General features: G+C 49.4%; 2 protein-coding genes and 1 pseudogene across 2 annotated transcripts; 2 read left to right on the top strand and 1 right to left on the bottom strand.

The window, feature by feature from the left end:
• Positions 1 to 2,670: 2,670 nt before the first annotated feature.
• LOC120661578 lies at positions 2,671 to 6,623 on the top strand (annotated as a pseudogene).
• Positions 6,624 to 8,189: 1,566 nt separating this feature from the next.
• LOC120662854 (cysteine-rich receptor-like protein kinase 6) lies at positions 8,190 to 9,118 on the top strand. Its single transcript, XM_039941917.1, has 2 exons — positions 8,190 to 8,690; positions 8,785 to 9,118. The coding sequence occupies exons 1-2, from the start codon at positions 8,194 to 8,196 to the stop codon at positions 9,116 to 9,118; spliced, it is 831 nt and encodes a 276-aa protein (XP_039797851.1). The 5' UTR covers positions 8,190 to 8,193.
• Positions 9,119 to 9,124: 6 nt separating this feature from the next.
• LOC120661577 (cysteine-rich receptor-like protein kinase 6) lies at positions 9,125 to 17,959 on the bottom strand. Its single transcript, XM_039940471.1, has 3 exons — positions 17,731 to 17,959; positions 9,391 to 9,818; positions 9,125 to 9,246 (listed from the first exon to the last, which is right to left on the bottom strand). The coding sequence occupies exons 1-3, from the start codon at positions 17,925 to 17,927 to the stop codon at positions 9,125 to 9,127; spliced, it is 747 nt and encodes a 248-aa protein (XP_039796405.1). The 5' UTR covers positions 17,928 to 17,959.
• Between the last annotated feature and the right edge of the window lie 1,116 nt (positions 17,960 to 19,075).

The raw sequence follows: 19,075 nt of genomic DNA, 5'->3' as shown, positions 1-19,075 counted from the left end.
ACATAAAAACTCATGTTACCATCTATGTCTCGCATTAACCCTCCTTAAAGATGCAAAACAATGGCAGCAATATAAGCGTGACAACACAACCATAGTTGTATTGTATCGGTATTATTGAAAGAGATAATTGCTTTGAAAAATCTTTGGAACGCCCTGCACTATGATGCGACCATAGTCTTTGCTCGAGATTCCGAATCACAACTTTTCGAGTCTCAAGAACGTCCTGTAGTACATGCAGTTGCATGAAGCACATTGGATTCTACTCAAAATCATTTCCGAACTCAATCAATCAATTTCTTCTAGAGCAACCAAGCTTAAAGATAGGGATGAAAAAGATAATGATGATGCGCAATTTCAGATATTGCAATCTTTTGCAAACCATCGGCACCTTATGATTGTCAGTGTGGGCCAATGAATACGCAGGCGAATCAATGTGAGAGAAATATCCGCTAGAGAACCAATGCTTTCTCCAAACAAGAAGTATCATCATAAATGTTGCATATTTCTGAACAACTTTAGTTATACAAACTAATCTGATGGTGGTCAACAAAGAATCATGATTCTGTGGGCATATAAATAGTTCCATACAAGTAACAATCGTTGGGATAAAGAGTAAAGCACCGAAACCTACAAATAAATGTGACTATTATTAGCTCAATCTAAATAGATGCATGGGAAAATCAGGGAGTTAGTCGTGTGTGACGAATCAAATAGCATATATAATTTTTAACATTATTATGCTCATTTAATCTTCTATAATTACACACTAGGCATGGAACACAGATGTGATCTATACCTCTAAAGATGTATAGAGAAAGAAAAGAGAAAAGAATAAAGAAGCACCAAGGTTGAACGGGTAAGGAAAGTAGAAAAAGGAGAATAGAAAAAGAAGGCAGGAAAAATGAGAAAATGAGAGCAAAAGAAAAAGACAATAGTGAATTTATTGGTTTAGTCTATAATTAATATCATTAGTCAATAGTATGTTATTTCATCTGAAGTTATGTTATTACGAAATCATATTATAGATGAGAAAATATTAAATTATAGCCATGTCGTGTTGGACATTTGACAACTTCCATATATTCATAAAAAAATAGGTGAAGCGGTTCTACCGAACGGTTTTCAAAACGGCTCTATATCCATAAGAGAAGTTGTTCCATCAAAGAAGCCACAACTGGAGTTATTTTAGCCACAGCTACAGGCCTGAAGTCTTGCTAATCTATCCCAAATTTGATTGCCTACAATACAAAACTAATGATTCAAACAAATGTACGTTGTCGCTGCTCCTCTTGGCTTAGAAAAAAAACCCTAAGGCACAATACTAAACAAAAAACTTCTCCATTAGATGCTTCGGATGCGATACACACTAATCGATTTCAAATATACCAAGGAACAAAATAGAAGACTGATAAATCAATAAAAATTGCTAGAGAAAATAGAAGATAAAGAAAAGAATTAAAAACAACAACAAAGATATATATATATATATATATATATATATATATATATATATATATATATATATATATATATAAATATATATATGGAACTATCTATCACCGAGATGACAAAACTCTAAAGTAGGCCAATTATGCAGTCATATGGGCTAAAAACTAATAAACTGTGCAGTAACCAAAGTGAGAAAATAATAATAGGTTCGGTTAAATAAAAAAATTTAAAACATATATGCATTAACATAGCACGCATATATATAAATTTTGCATAACATTTATTTACCAAAGCCAGCAGGAGGCCCCAACTTATTTTTAACATAACTTTTTTTTTGTCTAATCCATGATCATTTTTATTTCGCTCCCATGATGAGTTAGATCTAGATCTGCTAGATGCTACTTAAGTGCTCTAACAACTACACTAGATATATTTTCGCTAAATAATAATCAAAATATTGCAAGATAAAAATCGAACTCCAACATCTAAGTTACAAATTGTTAGCAAACATAACTAATAAATACATATAAATATATTTCATAATTATAAAAAACTTTATATGAATACAAATATGTACAATATGCATCCATATTCAAGGTGACCCAAAATTGAATTCAATCCTCAAATTTAGATTTTGCAGGTTTAAGTACTAAAATATGCAACTATAATATAGAACAAACCAACATAAAAAATGATTATTGATATGACGTCCTATGCATAGAAAACTGCTGGTAGTATTCAAAAAGAGCAAACGAGATGTAAATAAATTACCAAATACATCTCTTCCGTCAATATAAATATTTTAAATAAATAAATAAATAACTAGCTACCCGCGCTATTAGCGCGGGCCACCTTTCTAGTGATTCAGACTTCACTGTTGTTGTTCAGTTCAGTCCTCGTGTTTTTTAAGCTGCAAGTGACACGGGCCGGCGGCTGCGGGTGCGGGCGCGGCCGCGCGGGCCACCACAGCGCCGAAGTGGGCTGGACGGGACGGAGATCACCCACGGCGGAGTGGCCGAGTGGTGGTGGTGGCCTGGTGGGTTGGGCATGCTTCAATCAGGAGACACAGTGACGACGCTCTCCGTTGCTCGTGGTCGTGGCTGCTCGCCGCCGCCGTGGGATCCACCACTAGTCCACCATGCATGCATGCCGCAGCTCCTCGAACTTGGCTATAAATTCACGCAACGCGCCCTTCAGTTCAGAGACTCACGCCGATCATCCTGCTTGATCCGCCTGGTCTGGTCTGCTACAGCCTACAGCGTGCTCAGCTGTGCCCCTGGCCATCACAGGGAGGGGATCGAGAGCATGGTGCTCGCTCGTTTCCTCGCCGTCGTCCTCGTCGGCGGCGCCGCACTGCCGCTGCTCCTTGATGTATGTAATGTAGCAGAGGCGGACGGCGACGTTGGCGTGAGCTACGGGAGGATGGCCAACGACCTGCCGCCGGATCAGGCGTCGGTGGTGGACCTGCTCAGGCGGAGCGCCATCACCAAGGTCAGGATCTACGACGCCAACCCCGACTTCCTCAGGTCGCTGGCCAACACCGGCATCAGGGTGATGGTGATGCTGCCCAACGAGAACCTGGCCCAGGCGGCCAGGGACCCGTCCTACGCGCCCTGGTGGGTGCGGAGCAACGTCAAGGCGTACTACCTGTCAGCCCAAAACTAGGAGAGTTGGCCCAACCGGGCGCACACCCGGGGGAAAATCCTGCTACACCCCAAAAGCTAGCCCAAGAGATGAGAGACTCCCCCACTTTTATGTTGGTTCAACTCTCCCCCCACAACTAATGTGGGACTAATGCCAACAATCTCCCCCGTCACACATTGGTGCCCCTTAGCACTGACTGGGCACACACCACAGTCCACCAGTGACCGGCTCGACACACGAGCACACACGGGCCTCACACCCACAAGGTCACTGGGCTTCGGGCCTACACCACCCGAGTGTGCACGGGCACAGGAGATTGCGGACTCAGCTCTGATACCAATTGTTGGAACCGGGCCGCCGACGCACAGCGTGCCCGCCACACACCCCAGGCCGTCGGGCCGCGACATTCGCGTCCGAACGCATAGCAGCGGGTCTTAGGTCTGTTGGGCCACCACTCCCCCCAAAAAGCTAGCCCATTAGGGGGATGTGCCATCAACCATATAAACCATACTTGCCCACCCACAACTCACCATGTGGGACTATTCCCAATAATCTCCCCCTCACACATGGTGAGCTCCCCTCACGCATTGGAGCCGAGATTCCGCTGGGAATGCACTGGGCCGACCTGAGCTCTGATACCAAATGTTGGAACCGGGCCGCCGACGCACAGCGTGCCCGCCACACACCCCAGGCCGTCGGGCCGCGACATACGCGTCCGAACGCATAGCAGCGGGTCTTAGGTCTGTTGGGCCACCACCCCCCCAAAAAGCTAGCCCATTAGGGGGATGTGCCCTCAACCATATAAATCATACTTGCCCACCCACAACTCACAATGTGGGACTATTCCCAATAATCTCCCCCTCACACATGGTGAGCTCCCCTCACGCATTGGAGCCGAGATTCCGCTGGGAATGCACTGGGCCGACCTGAGCTCTGATACCAATTGTCAGCCCAAAACTAGGAGAGTTGGCCCAATCGGGCGCACACCCGGGGGAAAATCCTGCTACACCCCAAAAACTAGCTCAAGAGGTGAGAGACTCCCCCACTTTTATGTTGGTTCAACTCTCCCCCCACAACTAATGTGGGACTAATGCCAACACTGCCCGGCCACGCTGATCGACGGCGTCGCCGTGGGGAACGAGGTGTTCGACTCGAGGCCGGACCTCAACTCCGACCTCGTCCGGGCCATGGTCAACGTGCAGTCAGCGCTGGCGCAGCAAGGCCTGGACGACACCATAAAGGTGTCCACGCCCATCGCGCTCGACGCGCTCGAGGTGTCGTGGCCGCCGTCGAAGGGCAGGTTCAGGGACGAGATCGCGCAGCCGGTGATGAAGCCCATGCTCGACTTCCTGCAGCGGACCGGCTCCTACCTCTCTGTCAATCTGTTCCCGTGCCTGACGTACACGCGCCAGCTTGACATGAACCGCGACTTCGTCCTGGGCAACTCCAACGCCCCCGGTCAGCGCGACGACGCCACCGGTCTCGTGTACCACAGCCTCCTGGACGCCCAGCTCGACGCCACCTACTTCGCCATGGAGAAGCTGGGGTTCCCCAACTTGAGAGTGCGCCACACGGAGCACGGGTGTGCGTCGGGCGGCGGACTCAAACCCGGCCACGGCGGGAGGCGCCTGGGGGACGGGGACGGAGGCGCGGTGCCCTCGGTAGCCAACGCCCAGGCGTACATCAACAACCTCATGGACCGCGTGGCATCCGGCAGGACGGGGACGCCGCACCGCCCGGACGCTGACATGGACGTCTACATCTTCGCCCTCTTCAACGAGAACCAGAAGGGCGACGGGCCGGACGACATCGAGGCACACTACGGCCTCTTCTACCCCAACATGGAGAAGGTGTACGACTTCCAGTTCCCCGGCGCCGCAGCGGCGGCGAGCTGGTGCGTGGCGAACGCCGCGGTCGGGGACGCGCGGCTGCAGGCGGCGCTGGACTACGCGTGCGGGCACGGCGCGGACTGCGGCGCCATCCAGCCCGGGGTGGCGTGCTTCGAGCCCAACACCAAGCTCGCGCACGCCTCGTACGCGTTCAACAGCTACTACCAGCGCAGCGGCCGGGCCAGCGGGGCGTGTGATTTCACCGGTGCAGCTTACGTCGTCAACCAGGCACCATCAGTGATCTGACATCCAGGGGCGTAGCGGGGGGTGGGGGGGGGGGCTGGCCCCTATGTTCCCAATTTTACATTATAAATTTGAAATTTGATTAAATTTTTATATAAATTAATATGGTTGGCCCTCTAATAATAAAAAACAAATTCCTGACTCCGCCCTGCTGACATCGATCACTTGATGGTGCGGGCGTTTACCGTTGTTTGCCTGCTGGCCTGGGGGGTATGTATAGGCATCTGCAGCGCGACGGCGGCGAGCTCGTGCGTGGCGAACACGGCGGTCGGCGACGCGCGGCTGCAGGCGGCGCTGGACTGGGCGTGCGGCAACGGCGCCGACTGTAGCGCCATCCAGCCTGGCGCGACGTGCTTCCAGCCGGACACCAAGGCCGCCCACGCCTCGTACGCCTTCAACAACTACTACCAGCGCAAGGGCCGCGCCGCCGGGACGTGCGACTTCGCCGGCGCCGCCTCCGTCGTCTACAACGAACCAGCCGGTTAGTCCTTGCTATGGTCACCGCCGCTTGTGGTTCCGCATCCGGAGCGCGCCCGTTTCGCCCGTGGGTTTTTCGTTCACCGAGACATGTATATACAGGCACCTGCGACGCGACGTCGAGCTGGTGCGTGGCGACCGCGGGCGTCGGCGAGGCGCTGCTGCAGGCGGCGCTGGACTGGGCGTGCGGCCACGGCGCGGACTGCGGCGCCATCCAGCCCGGCGGCGCGTGCTTCGACCCCAACACCAAGGCCGCGCACGCCTCGCACGCCGTCAACAGCTACTACCAGCGCAAGGGCCGCGCCGCCGGGACATGCGACTTCGCCGGCGCCGCCTCCGTCGTCTACCAGGCGCCAAGTGAGTTCGACCTTGTCATCGATCGTCTATATTAAGACATTTTTTTTTGTGCGCACGATTGAGCTTTAATAATGGCTTCGTTTCGCTGTTTTGTGCAGAGATCGGAAACTGCGTGCTCCCGTCGACAGCATGACGATGAATCGATGATGATGATGAGCTCGTCTCAGTATACGGGTTGTTATACGGATAAAAGATAAAAATTAATCATACCGTAGTAGCATCATATCGATCAATACCATGAATAATCCAGTTCCACCCTCTACTATGGAACTCAAGAATAAAGCACGGAAGCTAAAAAAACACATAGTTTCTGTGCTAGCAATGTACGTAGACCAGCAAATTCCAAAGGGCACAGCATCCCTACCTTATCAGTTATAAGTGCTCCCCCGTTCCAAAATATGGTTTGATATAACATATATCTAGCTCCGTAGTAAAAACTATGAATCTAGAAGAAAAACCCAAAAGGACTTGCATTTTGAAACGGAGTAGCATCACTTATGATACTTGTCAATGATGATTCTCAAGTTTCATGGAGGACAATAATAATATCCTGTTTTATGTGTACGGTGATGATTTCTCTTAACGATGTAAGCGTGTGTCTGTCCCAATATGCCTCTATCACTTTTTTTTATGTGCCTCCATCACTTGGGATTATAACTGGTCTCCGCATCAAGAGACTAGCATTTCAAATAATAGGTCGTTTTGACAAATTTAGATGCTATATAATTTTTGCTAAGTATAGTAGGCCAGTGTTTTTTACTCGTTGACTATGGTTGGCACTTTCCATAATACCATGAGTAAAATAATGCTAAAATGATGCATTTTCTCCAACTAAACGCGGCTAATGCGGCTGTTGGCCGAACCTGGCTAAATTACGGGCGACCATATCAATCCTTTTTTCCCTCCTTTTTTAGTATTTTTTTTGTCATTTTCTGATAAAAAAATTTAGAGAAACTTTTCAAGAAATAATTTTTTGGAGAGAAAAAAGGGAAAGTTTGGAAGAGAAAATTTTCGAGAAAAATTGAAGAAAATTTTTTTCATCCAAAAACCCAAATAAAAAATTGTAAAATTTTTTGCATCCAAAATAGAAATAAAAAATTGGGAAAAAAAATTTGCACCAAAAAAATAATAATAAAAAAGCCGCCACCCATGGATCTCATCGTCGCAGGCGAGTGCCCCACGCCGCCTCGCCGGAGGCGAGCACCTGGGGGGAGCACTCTGCCGCCGCCACCGGCGAGCGCACTCGCCGTTGCCGTCTCCGCGAGCAGCCTCGCCGCCACCGCTCCCATCTTCAGCGAGTGCCCTCGCCGCCGCCTTCCCCATCCTCCGCGTGCGAGCCGCTGAGCCGCGCCACCCCGCCGTCTGCTGCTGTGCCGCTAGATCCAGAAAAAAAAAGAGCGAGAGGAAGAGAAAAGGGAATGGGAGAGGAGATATCACGGGAGAAGCCGCTGGGAAGAGGATGGAGAGGAGTCGTGGGTGTGAGATCCGCCATGTTGGGATCAATCGTGAGTTGGGTGGTGGGTGCGGTCCGGTCACCCTTAAATTCATTATTGGGCTGTTGGCCCGTTGCGATGTGAAAGCAAGACGCCCCCCATTTCTGCCGCTGTTGATGCTCGCCGCGGCCGTTGTCGTCGTTGCCAAACGTTCTTGACGTCAGTACACCTCGGGCGCGTCGCTCGTGTTTTTCTTTGACTCGTCAACTATGATTGCCACTTGCCCTGAGGCCTTGTTTGGCTCCAAGACTTTTTCCAAAAGTCCCTATCACATCAAAAGGAATCTTACTATTTTATAGTATTAAATAAAATTTGTTTATAAATGTTTTTTGACAGCTGAGTGCTTTTTCGCGAGACGAATCTAATGAGCCTAATTAATTCATAATTTGCTACAGTGATGCTACAGTAACCATTCACTAATCATAGATTAAGATAACTCATTAGATTCGTCTCGCAGTTTAGCCCCAGGGTTCTGCAGTTAGTTTTATAATTAATATTTATTTAATACTTCTAAATACTAAAAAGTCTCTAGGACTTTTTTGAAGTCCCTGTTTCTAAACACCCCCTGAGTGAAGTATTGCTAAAAGGGGTCAAATTGACGCGTCAACCCGCCGGACACCGTTGCCGCGGGCGGGGCGCCAATGGTAGCAACTTTACGACCGTGGCCCGTGGCGATGCGGAAGGAAGACGCCCCTCCTCTACCGCTGCCGATGCTCGCCGGCCGCTATGCCACCGTCGCCGTTGCCCTCGCCTTGCTGCTGTCGCCGGCCGTCGCCGAGGAGACCCCGCCCCCTGACTGCGACGCGAGCTCAGCCTACGCGGCCAACAGCACGTTCCAGGCGAACCTGAACCTCCTCGCCGCGGCGCTCCGCGCCAACGCCTCCGCCTCGCCGGCGGGCTTCGCGACCGCCGCCGCCGGCGCGGCGCCCGACCAGGCCAACGGCCTCGCGCTCTGCCCCGGGGACACCAACGCCTCCACCTGCGCCGCCTGCGTCGCCGCGGCGTTCCGGGACGCGCAGCAGGCCTGCCCGATGGACAAGGGCGTCACCGTCTACCGGGATGCCTGCGTCCTCCGCTTCGCCGGCAGGCAGTTCGTGGACTTCCTCAGAGAGGACCAGTGGCTCATCTCGGAACTGGTGTACGAGCGCGATTCGCCTTGAGATTCCAATTTTCTACATCAATTGCTCCCAGTTTGAGAGGCGCGCCTGACAAATTTCGCAACTTGTGAAAAGTCCTGCGATCTTTACGGACCCAGCGAGGAGCGTCAACACTTCGGATGCCTGGTTCAGCGCCGCCGTCACGGGGACACTCACTGCTCTGGTCGACCGCGCGGCGGCGGCAACCAACGCGACGAGGAAGTACTTCGCCACGAGGGAGATGGACTTCGACCCCAAGCTCTACGGGCTCGCGCAGTGCGCGCCAGATCTGATGCCGGCGCAGTGCCAGGGTTGCTTCAGGATCCTCCAGAACGTGGTGGTGAGTGCGCGGTTCCTCAGCGGGCGGCCCCCCTCCAGCAGCGCTTTCGTGGTGTGGTGCTCCCTGAGGTACAGCGCTTTCGTCACATAACGATGGTCACTCTGTGCCCGCCTTAATCCTTCGCCTGAAGCGAATGAAGAAAAAAACTGAAAGGATCAACATCAACACAACGGAACAAGAGATGCCAGCAGAGATTCCGGCTCTACTCCTTTTCGTCCCTGCATGCATCAAACATGTACAACTCTGAACTTGCTAATTTGAGGAACTCGTCAGTCGTCACTAGAAGCATTGGTGCTGATTCTGATTTTTTTTGGGCATGGTGTGTTTTCGCGGGAAAAGAGGAATTGAGTGCCCAACCCTACCTGCTCCGGACTCTGAAGCAGGAGGCGCGAGTGTGGCCTCTGGTGGTGGCTCCGGTGGCGCAGTGAGCTGCAGCATCGCCCAGCCCTCGAAGACCGGCGATACGCCGCTGTACCTCAGGGAGCACCACACCACGAAAGCGCTGGTCCCGGGGGCCCGCCTTTTCAGGAACTGCGTCGTCACCACCGCGACGAGGTTCCCAAGGCAGTCCCGGCACTGCGCCGGCGTCAGGTCCGGCGCGCACTGCGCGAGCCCGTAGAGCTTGGGGTCGAAGTCCATCTCCGCCGTTGCAAAGTACTTCCTCGTCGAGTTGCTCGGCGCCGCCGCGACCGCGCGGTTGACGAGGGCGCTGAAGATCCCCGTCAAGGCGGCGCTGAACCACGCAGCCGGAGCGTTGGTGACGCTCCCCGGGTCCGCGTAGATCACAGCACTTGTGGAAACTGTTAGAAGCGACGGCGAACAAAACGATGAAAAATAGAAAGATTAAACCGCAGAAAGACACGAAGATTTAACGTGGAAAACCCCTCCAATGCGAAGGGTAAAAACCACGGGCGCTAGCCAGCAAGAACTTCACTATATCGGGTGTTTGTGTACAACGCCTAGCGGCGGCTTACAAGAGGAATAATAGGATTGATATTCTCCGGTGAAGCCTATGTGTTAGATATATAGGAGAGTCACGTGGTCTCCTCAACTTCTACTAGCAATGTGGGATTAAAAGTTTGCACCACATGGGCCTTAATGGGCCAAGCCCAAATTCCAACACTCTCCCATCAGAATTTGGATCACAATATAACATACTCCACCTTGAGACAAATTCCTTCTTGTAGCATATCAAAATCATCACCTGAACACAACAAAGAACAGAACTTCTGGCGCCAAATAGCCTCTTGGGCTAAACTGTCAAACCAACTAAGATTGAGCAAAGCTCAAACTTAGCTACAGGAACTGGTTTAGTCATCATATCAGCTGGATTATTATGAGTACTGATCTTGCATACCTTCAATTTACCTTGTGAAATAACATCACGAACATAATGGTACTTGACATCAATATGCTTTGTCCTTTCATGAAACATCTGATCTTTAGTGAGGCAAATAGCACTTTGACTGTCACAGAATAGATCAATGCAAGAACCAACTCCACACAGCTCAGTAAACAAACCTTTCAGCCAAACTGCCTCCTTGCACGCTTCAGCAATAGCCATATATTCTGCTTCTGTGGTAGACATAGCAACAACAGGCTGCAAAGTAGCCTTCCAACTCACAGCACAACTGCTAACAGTGAACACATAACCTGTGAGTGACCTGCGCCTATCCAAATCAGCAGCATAATCTGAATCCACATAACCAATGAGTCCCTGATCAGTTCTCCCAAACTTCAAACAAGAATCTGCTGTTCCTCTGAGGTACCTGAAAATCCACTGAACTGCCTTCCAGTGTTCTTTACCAGGATTAGACATGTATCTGCTAACCAAACTCATAGCATATGATAAATCTGGGCGAGAGCAAACCATGGCATACATCAAAGAACCAACAGCACTAGAATATGGGACTTTTGACATGTATTCAACATCCTCCTTAGAACTAGGGCACTGAGCAGCTGACAATTTGAAGTGAGGTGCAATAGGAGTACTAACTGGCTTTGAATCATGCATATTGAAATGCTGAAGAACCTTGTTAATGTAATTATGCTGACTAAGAAATAATAAACCAGATTTTCTGTCTCTAGTAATCTCCATACCTAGAATTTTCTTAGCAACACCAAGATCCTTCATATCAAATTCACTACTCAACAATTTCTTTACTGTAGTGATTTCTTTTCTGCTCTTGGCAGCAATAAGCATGTCATCAACATATAACAGCAAGTATATAGGTGATTCCTCAACAATCTTAATGTAAACACAGCTATCATATTCAGATCTTTTAAAACCATGTAACAACATAAATGAATCAAACCTCTTATACCACTGACGAGGAGACTGTTTCAAACCATACAAGGATTTCTTTAATTTGCAAACATAATTCTCTTTGCTTGGCACTATGAATCCTTCTGGCTGATCCATGTAAATTTCCTCCTCAAGCTCTCCATGTAAAAATGCAGTCTTCACATCTAACTGCTCAAGCTCAAGATCATGCATAGCAACAATACTAAAGAAAGTCCGAATTGAGCTATGCTTCACAACTGGAGAGAACACATCATTATAGTCAACACCAGGAATCTGACTGAAACCTTTTGCAACTAACCTTGCCTTAAATCTTGGAGGCTCACTAGAAGACAAACCCTCCTTTCTCTTGAAGACCCATTTGCAGCGAACAGTCTTCTTTTTCTCAGGCAAGCTTACAATCTCCCATGTGCCATTCTTCTCAAGAGACTGCATCTCCTCATGCATAGCTGAGATCCACTTCTCCTTATCAACTGAATCAATGGCTTCAGAATATGTTGCTGGCTCACTAGCATCCTCCACCTCAATAGGAGTCTTCTTGTTGAGTGGAATAGAAGGCGATCTGTTGATCAAATAACATGCTGTATTAGCAGCCTCAGCCCAAAAACGCTTGTTCATATGGGCATTGGACAGCATGCAACGATGTAACACCCGGTTTACAAAAGAACATAAACCGAGCAATCATATACGTGCCAGGATCAAGTCACACGTATATACAACAGAATGAACAGTATATCATAGCACATATCACGTAAAAAGATATAATAAAGCGAATACGAATATTATTTATTACAATAATGACAAAAATGTCTGATACAGCGGAAGCGAAGTACAAAATACGAATAAAGCTCTCCGAAGCTGAAGTAGGGCGCCACAGGGACGTCGACTGGGAGACGAAGCACCTAGAAGTCCTCGTAGTCCTGGTAGCGCTGGACGAACTCCCTCGTGTCGGCAGGAACTGAGCAGCAGTAGCGTAGCCAAGAGGAAAAAGTAGAGAAGAGGCAAGAGTGAGTACACAACTTGTACTCAACAAGTATAACACAAACTATGAGGCTCTAGGCTGGCTGACTCAACTGCATTAGCTTTTAAGTGTTGGCAAAATTTTATTAAAGCTATTTACTATGAGTTGATGAATTACCATTGACCCAGTTACATAGTAATTAATCAGAATTAATTATACTACTACTGAGAACCAAACCGAAACCAAGCCACCAAGGTAACCCCAAGAAGCACCTCCCTCGTCGGAAGGAGATAACTTCACTAATCAAAAGGAGGATCTGGGCCGCTCGTAACCGTGAGCACGGCTAGTATACCAGTTTTACACTCTGCAGAGGTTGCACATCTTTACCCACAAGTCGTGAGCTACGCCAGTTGTTCATCACACTTCCTTAGGTGAGATGACTAGCGACTCACTACGAGGCCTTTAAAAAGAATCTCGTTGGTAAGGCGTAACCGCGAGAGTTAGGTCGGCGACGATGGGGCCCACCTCCGGGGGTACAAGCACAGGAGCGCAATCCAAGCACAGACCAAGCCGGAGGAGCAGGGACCATTGAAGCTTACTACTCTTGCCCCGCAGGTAAGTTACTCCAAACCAAAAAGATCTAATTATTACGCCAAGTCTATCCCATTCTAGCCTTGTGGTAGCGCTGTTGTCCCAGGTTGTCGCTCTATGAACCGGTCCTTATGGAGAGTGGCCAACCAAGCACTAAGCACCGTGCTGCCCCCCTAAACCATGTTTCTACAAAAACCATCTTTTAACGAGACGTGAGCCACTCATCCACACAGAGAGCCACTCTCAGAATTAAGTTCAAGTAAACCATTAATCAAATTAATTAAAACGGACCAGAGTGTGTTGTAGCGCAGCAACCTAGCACAACTAACCAAGATGCAACCCAAAGGATATATATAAAGGACATAAAGTGGCTAGGAAAGTCCTTATAGGCATACATTATTAAATGCAGTATAAAAATGTATTTAAAAGTGATGGGTTGTTCATGTTACACTTGCCTTCCTCGTACTGCTCTGGCTGCTGCTCAAAGTGCTCGGAAGACGGCTGCTCCGGGTACTGGTACTGGGGCTCCTCAACTGGATCAGCGTCTACTCACGAACACATGGCCAAAACAATGCACAACAATAAGCATACAAGCAAACTCTAACAAAAAGCTAAAGAACAGTACATCAATACATAAAAACAGCAAGAAAAACTTAGCTAAAACTATTCTACGCGTTACAACGATCGCGTGGATATAAAGAACGCTAAAAACGGAGCTAAAACGCATTTTCTAGGCTAAAAACAAGTTCTAGGGGCTTACTTGTAAGAAAACTGAAGTTCCAGGGGGTTTTCTGCTAAAACCGAGGGCCTAAATGCAATTAAAGAATAACCCTAGGGTCTAACGCGTAAGAGAACTAACCTGGACGGCGGGTCCTATTTTAAAGAAACTCAGGGGGCTATTTGTTAAAACCTGGACCTAAACCTAATTATTTTTCAACGCGCTAGGACTGCGGGTTTATTTAGGACAAACTCAGGGGCTCTTATGCAAAGTTAACAGGCCGAACCGTTATCTCTGGATTACGACCGCTGGATCTAGATCTAGCGGTCCAGATCTGATCAAAACAGATTCTAATCGCGGCCGTCTATTTCGGATCGGGCGGTGGGGCTTGCTTCGCGGCGGCAGCGGCGGCGGAACGCGTCGGCGAGCGGCGGCGCTGCGTTGCCATGGCGGTGACTCGCCGGAGAAACGCGTAAACGCGTTCCCGGGCTCGATTCAGCGCGTGACTTGCACAGGGAGGCAGTGCGCGAGGCCAGGAACTCGATGGCGGGCTCTGCGAGGTGGGTTGAGGACCAGCGTGGGTGCGCGACGGCGAGCGGCGGGTCCGCACCGGCGAGCGTGTGCGTGAGCACCTAATGGGCGCTAAGGTCTACAACATCTAGTGCTAAAAGGGAGAGGGGGTCCACGCGGTGCTCACCGAGGGGTTGTGTGGCCGGAGTTGCGGCGTAGTGAGATCGCCGGCGAAGTCCGGCGGTGGAAGGGAGTGGAGCTCGCGGAGGAAAGTCGAGGAAGGGGCCTCCGGGCGTCTGGGCGGCGCGGATCGGTGCGTGGAGATCCTGCGAGGTCGGTGGAGGGGTCAGCGGGGTACGGGAGTCGCCGACGGCGTGAAATCACGGTGGTGCAGTCACTCACCGGCGGCGGTTCTCGGTGAAATTCCCGTGCGCACCGGTCCTGGGGTTGCGGGTGGATGCCTTGGTGAGTTGCTCGGTCTCGTGGTGAAGCCGTAGCGGGGATCTGCAGGGGCTGGGGCACGGCGGCGCGGCGTGGCCACGGTGGCGCAGGTGCTCTGCGCGGTGGAGCAAAGGGAGGCGGCGGCTAGGGTTTGTGCTGCGGAATGGGAGGGGCGCAGGGGCTCCGCGGGGTCAATTTAAGGGCCGGGCGGAGATCTTGGGGAGGCGCGCCCAGGGAAAGGCCGGCGAGCATCTCGGCGGGGATCGCGGCGTGCGGTTGCGAGAGGAGGGAGAAGGCTCTGACGCGCGGGCCCAGGCGGTCAGTGGGGCGCGGGCGACGCGGAACCGTGAGCGGAGCGGGAGCGCGGGGCAGGCCGGGCCGCGTGGCGCGGGGCAGGGGTGAGAGAGAGTGGGCCGGCCGAGCGCGGCTCGGGTGAGCTGGGCCATGCGGAGGAGAGGGCGGAGTGGGCCTGTGCGCACGACATGGGCCGGAGTGAGCCTGGGGAGAGAAAGGAGTTCGGGCCGCGAGAGAGAGTGTGTGCGGGCTGGGCTGCCTGAGGTCGGGCCGGGTAGGGGTTTTGGGTTTCTTGTTTTGGGTTTGGGCTGGGTTTCTATTTCTTTTTACTCTCTCCTTTCAATTCTAATTCAAACAAAGGTTGAATTCAAATACCAATTTGAATTCAAACCACACTCAATCAATTAAAAGTATGCACCAGCATGAATGCAACACCAAAATTTAAACTTAGACAAATTTTTAATTACTTGTGAAACCAAAAATTAGATTAAATGCCAGCTAAACACAATAAACCTTAGAAAATTAAATAAAGCCAATTAAATTTATTGATAAATACTGAAATTTAAATTAGGGTGTTACAAACGAGCCTTCGAGATGATAGTCCTGTTCATACGCTCGGCCACACCATTCTGCTGAGGAGTGTATGGTATGGTGTGATGCCTAACAATGCCTTCTTTTCTGCAATAATCATCAAAAGCATCCGAACAGAACTCTCCACCATTATCAGTTCGAAGCACCTTGACCTTCTTCTCAGTTTGCCTTTCTATCGTAACTTTCCATTCTATAAAAGCAGCAAAAGTATCATCTTTGCTTTTCAGAAAATAAGGCCAGACTCTTCTAGAGTAATCATCAATAATGGTAAGCATATAACGAGCACCACCATATGAAGGCTTACGAGAAGGACCCCACAAATCAGCATGAACATAATCAAGTGTACCTTTTGTGGTATGAACAGAGGTATTGAATTTGACCCTCTTATGCTTACCAAATACACAATGCTCACAGAACTTCTTGCCACTCAGAATGCAGCCATCCAGCAGGTTTCTCTTCATCAATTCTGCCATACCGAGTTCACTCATGTGTCCAAGACGCATATGCCAAAGGTCAGTCTTACTAGGTTCAGCATTAGCAACATTAGCAGCAGAAACAGAACCATGCAAAGTACAACCTCTGAGAACATATAAATTTGAAGGATTGAGATCACCCAGCAAACATACAAGAGAACCTTTAGATACCTTCACAACTCCACCTGAACCGGTGTATTTGAGTCCTTCTTTATCAAGTGTGCTCAACGAGATCAGATTTCTTTTCATCCCTGGTATGTGCCTTACATTCTTCAGTATGCGAATCATGCCATCATGGGTCTTGATCTGAACAGAGCCAATGCCAATAATCTCACACGGGTTATCATCTCCCATGCGCACAAAATCACCGTTCTGCAAAGACTCATAGGAACTGAACCAATCTCTATTAGTGCAGATATGAAAAGAACATGCAGAATCAAGAATCCACTCATCATGACCAGCAACACAACCAGCAAAGACAACCAAACAATCTGACTCAGAGTTTTCACCAGCAGAAGCAACACTAGCCTTACCATCAGATTTATTTTTCTTCTTCTCCTTATTCTGCAATTTCCAGCAATCCTCAATCATATGAGATTTCTTCTTGCAATACTTACAGAATTTCTTCTTGGGACCTTTGGACTGGGAGCGGCCTCTACCGTCATTGCTCTTGCCACGATCGTTGTTATCACTTGAGGATCTTTGCTCTGATCTGCCTCTGACATGCAAAGCGTCGCCCCTAGAGGACGAGCCATCTGTCTGCACCATGCCTTTCATCTTCTCCTTAGACTGGAGTGCCTCACAAACTTCCGCAAGGGTTAGTTCATCACGGCTTAATAGTATGGTGTCACAGAAACTGGCATAAGAACTTGGCAAAGAGCATAATAAAAGAAGACCTAAGTCCTCATCTTCATACTTAACCTCCATCGACCCTAGGTCAGCAACGATCTCCTTGAAGACAGATAGGTGACCCATCACCGAATCACCCTCCTGCATCTTAAGCGTGTACAGCTTCAACTTCATATGCAATTTACTGGTAAGATCCTTCGACATGCAGATCGATTCCAGTTTTAGCCACAATTCTGCAGCAGTCTTTTCCTGCAGCACTTCTTGTAGAATATCATTAGATAGATGAAGCTGAATAAGAGAAAGAGCCTTACGGTCCTTGCGCTTCTCCTCATCGGTCCACTCATCCTTCTTTTTCTTCCCGAATTTTTCCAGCGCCTCATCAAGATCATTGGTTTGCGCCAGAATAGCTCTCATCTTGACTTGCCACAGCGAGAACCTTGTCTTGTAGTCCAACATCGGTAGATCATACTTCATCGACGCCATCACAAAACCCAAACTTGAAACCACGGCTCTGGTACCACTTGTTAGAAGCGACGGCGAACAAAACGATGAAAAATAGAAAGATCAAACCGCAGAAAGACACGAAGATTTAACGTGGAAAACCCCTCCAATGCGAAGGGTAAAAACCACGGGCGCCAGCCAGCAAGAACTTCACTATATCGGGTGTTTGTGTACAACGCCTAGCGGCGGCTTACAAGAGGAATAATAGGATTGATATTCTCCGGTGAAGCCTATGGGTTAGATATATAGGAGAGTCACGTGGTCTCCTCAACTTCTACTAGCAATGTGGGATTAAAAGTTTGCACCACATGGGCCTTAATGGGCCAAGCCCAAATTCCAACACTCTCCCATCAGAATTTGGATCACAATATAACAGAAACATTAAACAAACCCCAAATTTGTTAGACGCGCGCGCAAGGAATTCGATCGATTACCGACGCACATAAATGATCGTGGTCGTGGAGTGGATACTTCAGTTCCGAGGCAAGCCACTGGTCCTCTCTGAGGAAGTCGAGGAACCGGAAGCTAGTGAAGCGGAGGACGCAGGCGTCGCGGTAGACGGCGGCCGTGTCCATCGGGCAGGCCCGCTCCGCGTCTCCAAACGACGCCGCGACGCAGACGGCGCAGGCGGAGGCGTTTGACGTCCCCGCGGCAGAGCGCGAGCCCATTGGCCTGGTCGGGCGCCGCGCCGACGGAGGCCGTGGCGAAGCCCGCCGGGGAGGCGGAGGCGTTGGCTGGGAGCACTAGCCTTTCATTTGTTCCGGACCATCCGTCTGTCTAGCCCCGGGACAATAGGTGGTTTTTATTAGGTGTTTTTTATTTCGGGTCCAACGGCTAGCCGGGCTAGTAGGAGGATAGAGGTTTTTTATTCCGGTTAGAAAGACAAAAGGGGGTCTTTTATCCCCGCACAGTTTTTTGTCCCGGTTTAGCCCTCTTATTCTCTTTCCTCTCCCCCCGCTCGAGCCATTCAGCTCATTTGTTCTTACTTGTCTTGACCGTAGACCAGATGGTATGGTGACATCTTGATGCATCCGTGACACGAAATATGATATGCCCACGAAGCCTCTGACAACACCTCGTGCCAGCGCCAAGGATATTCATCGATCTTCCTTTTGATCAGTTTGATAAGGTTCTGGTTGGATGCTTCAGCCTGTCTATTAGTCTGGGCATAATATGGGGATGATCTGATCAGCTTGAACCTCGTATCATCGGTGAACTTCCTAAATTCCTCCGATATAAAGACCGATCCTCCATCGGTCGTAATGGTCTGGGGAATCCCGAACCTATGAATGATGTGCTCTTTAATGAAACTGATCACATCTTTCGATGCCACCGACCTCATGGGTACCGCCTCCACCCATTTCGTGAAATAATCCGTGACAGCCAACACCATTGGTGACTTTTGCTGGATGGCGGGTTGATCTGGTCAATCATATCCATGGCCCAACCCCTGAACGGCCATGGCTTAATGATAGAATTCATTACTGATGCCGACACCATCTGAATCTTGCCGAATCTCTGACATGCCTGACATCCCTTGTAATATTTAAAGCAGTCCTCAAGCATGGTAGGCCAGTAATATCCCGATCGCCTAATCAGTCACTTCATCTTATGAGCCGATTGATGAGTACCGCAGGCTCCCTCATGAACCTCATGCAAGAGCCGATTCAACTTCGAAGGCCCCAGACATTTAAGCAGCAGTCCTTCCAAAGTCCTGTAGAACATATCGTCCCCTATCAGAACATACTTCATAGATTTGAGTCTTATCCTTCTGGGTGCCCCCGAGCCGAATCCTTCAAATAATTGAAGATATCGG

This window comes from Panicum virgatum, chromosome 2N, assembly GCF_016808335.1.
Source record: "Panicum virgatum strain AP13 chromosome 2N, P.virgatum_v5, whole genome shotgun sequence".
Classification (NCBI taxonomy): Eukaryota; Viridiplantae; Streptophyta; class Magnoliopsida; order Poales; family Poaceae; genus Panicum; species Panicum virgatum.
This window is presented reverse-complemented; position numbering and strand designations above follow the sequence as displayed.

Coding starts and splice junctions, on each gene's coding strand:
- LOC120662854 (XM_039941917.1), top strand. CDS start 8,194: ATGGTAGCAACTTTACGACCGTGGCCCGTGGCGATGCGGAAGGAAGAC. Junction 8,691..8,784: donor TGGCTCATCTCGGAACTGGT/GTACGAGCGCGA, acceptor ACTTGTGAAAAG/TCCTGCGATCTTTACGGACC.
- LOC120661577 (XM_039940471.1), bottom strand. CDS start 17,927: ATGGGCTCGCGCTCTGCCGCGGGGACGTCAAACGCCTCCGCCTGCGCC. Junction 9,819..17,730: donor TGGCTTGCCTCGGAACTGAA/GTATCCACTCCA, acceptor AGTTTCCACAAG/TGCTGTGATCTACGCGGACC. Junction 9,247..9,390: donor TGCTTCAGAGTCCGGAGCAG/GTAGGGTTGGGC, acceptor TGATGCATGCAG/GGACGAAAAGGAGTAGAGCC.